The following is a 2,333-nucleotide window of genomic DNA, read 5'->3' on the forward strand; positions in this document are numbered from 1 at the left end:
TCTTAAAAGTAGTTTCGTTATTGAAAAGTGTGAAATTATATTTTGGATAATTTTGACTGTGAAATTATCAAATATAATTTTCACGGATAAATCAGTTATCCACTGAAAAAGCATAAAATGAATTAATTATATTGTTAGTTATATATTGCCATTTTAACATAAGATTTATGTGATATCAGACCCTTCAACCTGTCTGTCCTAATAATATCCTTTGTGCTAAATGATGCCAGGAGTGTTGTTGAGAACCCTATTGAACTGTTTCAAGATAACTGTTTATGGGGAACGTATGGTGTAGTCAAAGCTTCTATAAATTGTCTACTTTCTACTAGGTCAAGATAACTTTTGACTTAATTTTAACGAAGTGCACTTCTGTATTAATATTTGATGAAATTATCAGCGGTTGATACTGATTTGGGTTATCATGATATATAAGTATATCAAATGACAAGGATTTGTCTTATTTAATATTCAAAAAAAATCCGTTTGCTACAATTCCCAAAGGTAACAAAGGGGCATAATTCTATCTTAGAACTTAGATATTAGAACTTAGACTTTAGAACTTAGTTCTTAATACTAAGGCAATTGACAATTCAAGGGGAGCGCCCCCGAGCGGTGGCCTAGTGGTTAAGGTGTCTGCCTCTCAACCCAGAGATCATGGGTTAGAGCCCTACTCGGTTCAGGACCATGTTTCTTCATTTGACACCAGTACTGGTTGGTTCCAGGAAGCGGACTCGAAAGTGATAAATATAATTTGCAAGAACTTGTTTCGCAATCGATCTAAAATAAATGTTTAACCAACTAATTGACACTGATTTAAAAATAGTCATGTTAGTCATTTTTTTATTTATATAAATATTATGAAACAATAAAAAAGAAAAAAGAAACACTTATCATTACTTCAGAAATGTAAAATGTTCTTTGATAGTTTGCATTTTATATCTAATTCAAATTCAATCAAATACATGGAAGTTATTGAAAAAGTTCATTCATGCTGTCAAGAATAGACTTAAATCCACAGTATGTGTTGTCACTTGAAGGAAATTCTGATCTTATTTTTTGTGTCACACAAGATGGGATAACTACTCTGTTTCCTTTTCCGAGCTTTTCACCTTTCATCATTAAACTGACAAACTGCCTGTATGCTGCAAGTCTGTATTGACTGAAAAAAAGGAAATATTTTGTATTATACTAGTTCAAATGATAAAATGCAAACCATTCAAGATTTGGAAATACATTTTACTTGTATCCTAAAAAATTTAGTATTATGTGTTTTGTGTTGTGATTAGTTACTGCCATTTAACCAGAAATATGTTTGTATATTTACTTATTTTGTTGATAGTCTGATAAATTAACCTAAATTTTATTATTGAATATTTATTACTATGTCTTAAAGTTCTTAGAATTTATCTTTGTTTTCATCATTAAAAAATAATTTTACCAATCTCTGTTGTTTGTTTGTTTCTCTTCCAACTCCCCATTGTATCTAGATTGTTACTATTTTCCACTTTCAATATATTGGAAAAAAGAGTATGTCTGAATTTGAAATTATCCACCTTGACTGACAGTGATTTTCAAACTTACTTATCCAACTTACGTGTTACTGAGTTCATCAGGAGCCCTAGCTCTACTGCGTTTGTACATCAGTATTTGGATGAAGGCCACTTCTAGAACAGTACGATCAAGAACCACTCTTTCAAATGCAGGGTGCTCTGTAATGCATTCCATATCATCCAGATTACCGATCGTTAGGTCGGAGCCATTACAACATACATTTTCCCAAGGATTTGTCATCATACAACAGTTTCCACAAGAACAAAAATCGTCCAGTTCTAACACTTCATTTCGTTGCAATGATTGCTCATTAATTTGATTTTGGATTTCAAGAAGCTCTAAAGAATCATATTATGGCTCAAAATTGTACGGAAGAAGACCAACATTATTTCTCTCCATTTTTTTCTTGTACGATATAAAATTACCGCTACTAGTTTTTGTACGTGAAAGGGAAACCGGAAGTGGGATTATTACGTCACGCGCACCTGCTTTCTAAACGATAAATATTCCAAAATGGCGGCGACCTAGTATTTCGTAAATCTATCTATCTATCTATCTCTGGATACTGCCAATCCCTCTTACGAGTGTTAAAGGCAGGAATTTAGTGCACGTCGGATTGTAAGTAAAAGGTGAAAAGAAAAGCTAAAAAAGAAAAGTCCAAACTTTGACATGCTTGGAAGGTGAGACTGAAAATGTATTCTAGTCATGATTAAAATGTTAATAGTGAAACAAGATGATAAGAGATAAAATAGTTTAAAAAACGCTGGGAGTAAGACTAGTAC

General features: G+C 32.3%; 1 protein-coding gene across 1 annotated transcript; it reads right to left on the reverse strand.

The window, feature by feature from the left end:
* Window positions 1–823: 823 nt before the first annotated feature.
* On the reverse strand, window positions 824–2,004 carry LOC132725987 (P2X purinoceptor 7-like). The gene is made up of 2 exons (XM_060711215.1): window positions 1,595–2,004; window positions 824–1,159 (listed from the first exon to the last, which is right to left on the reverse strand). The coding sequence occupies exons 1-2, from the start codon at window positions 1,792–1,794 to the stop codon at window positions 970–972; spliced, it is 390 nt and encodes a 129-aa protein (XP_060567198.1). The 5' UTR covers window positions 1,795–2,004; the 3' UTR covers window positions 824–969.
* Between the last annotated feature and the right edge of the window lie 329 nt (window positions 2,005–2,333).

The sequence above is a fragment of the Ruditapes philippinarum genome, unplaced genomic scaffold (genome assembly GCF_026571515.1).
Source record: "Ruditapes philippinarum isolate M1 unplaced genomic scaffold, ASM2657151v2 ctg5027_1_1_1_1, whole genome shotgun sequence".
NCBI lineage: Eukaryota > Metazoa > Mollusca > Bivalvia > Venerida > Veneridae > Ruditapes > Ruditapes philippinarum.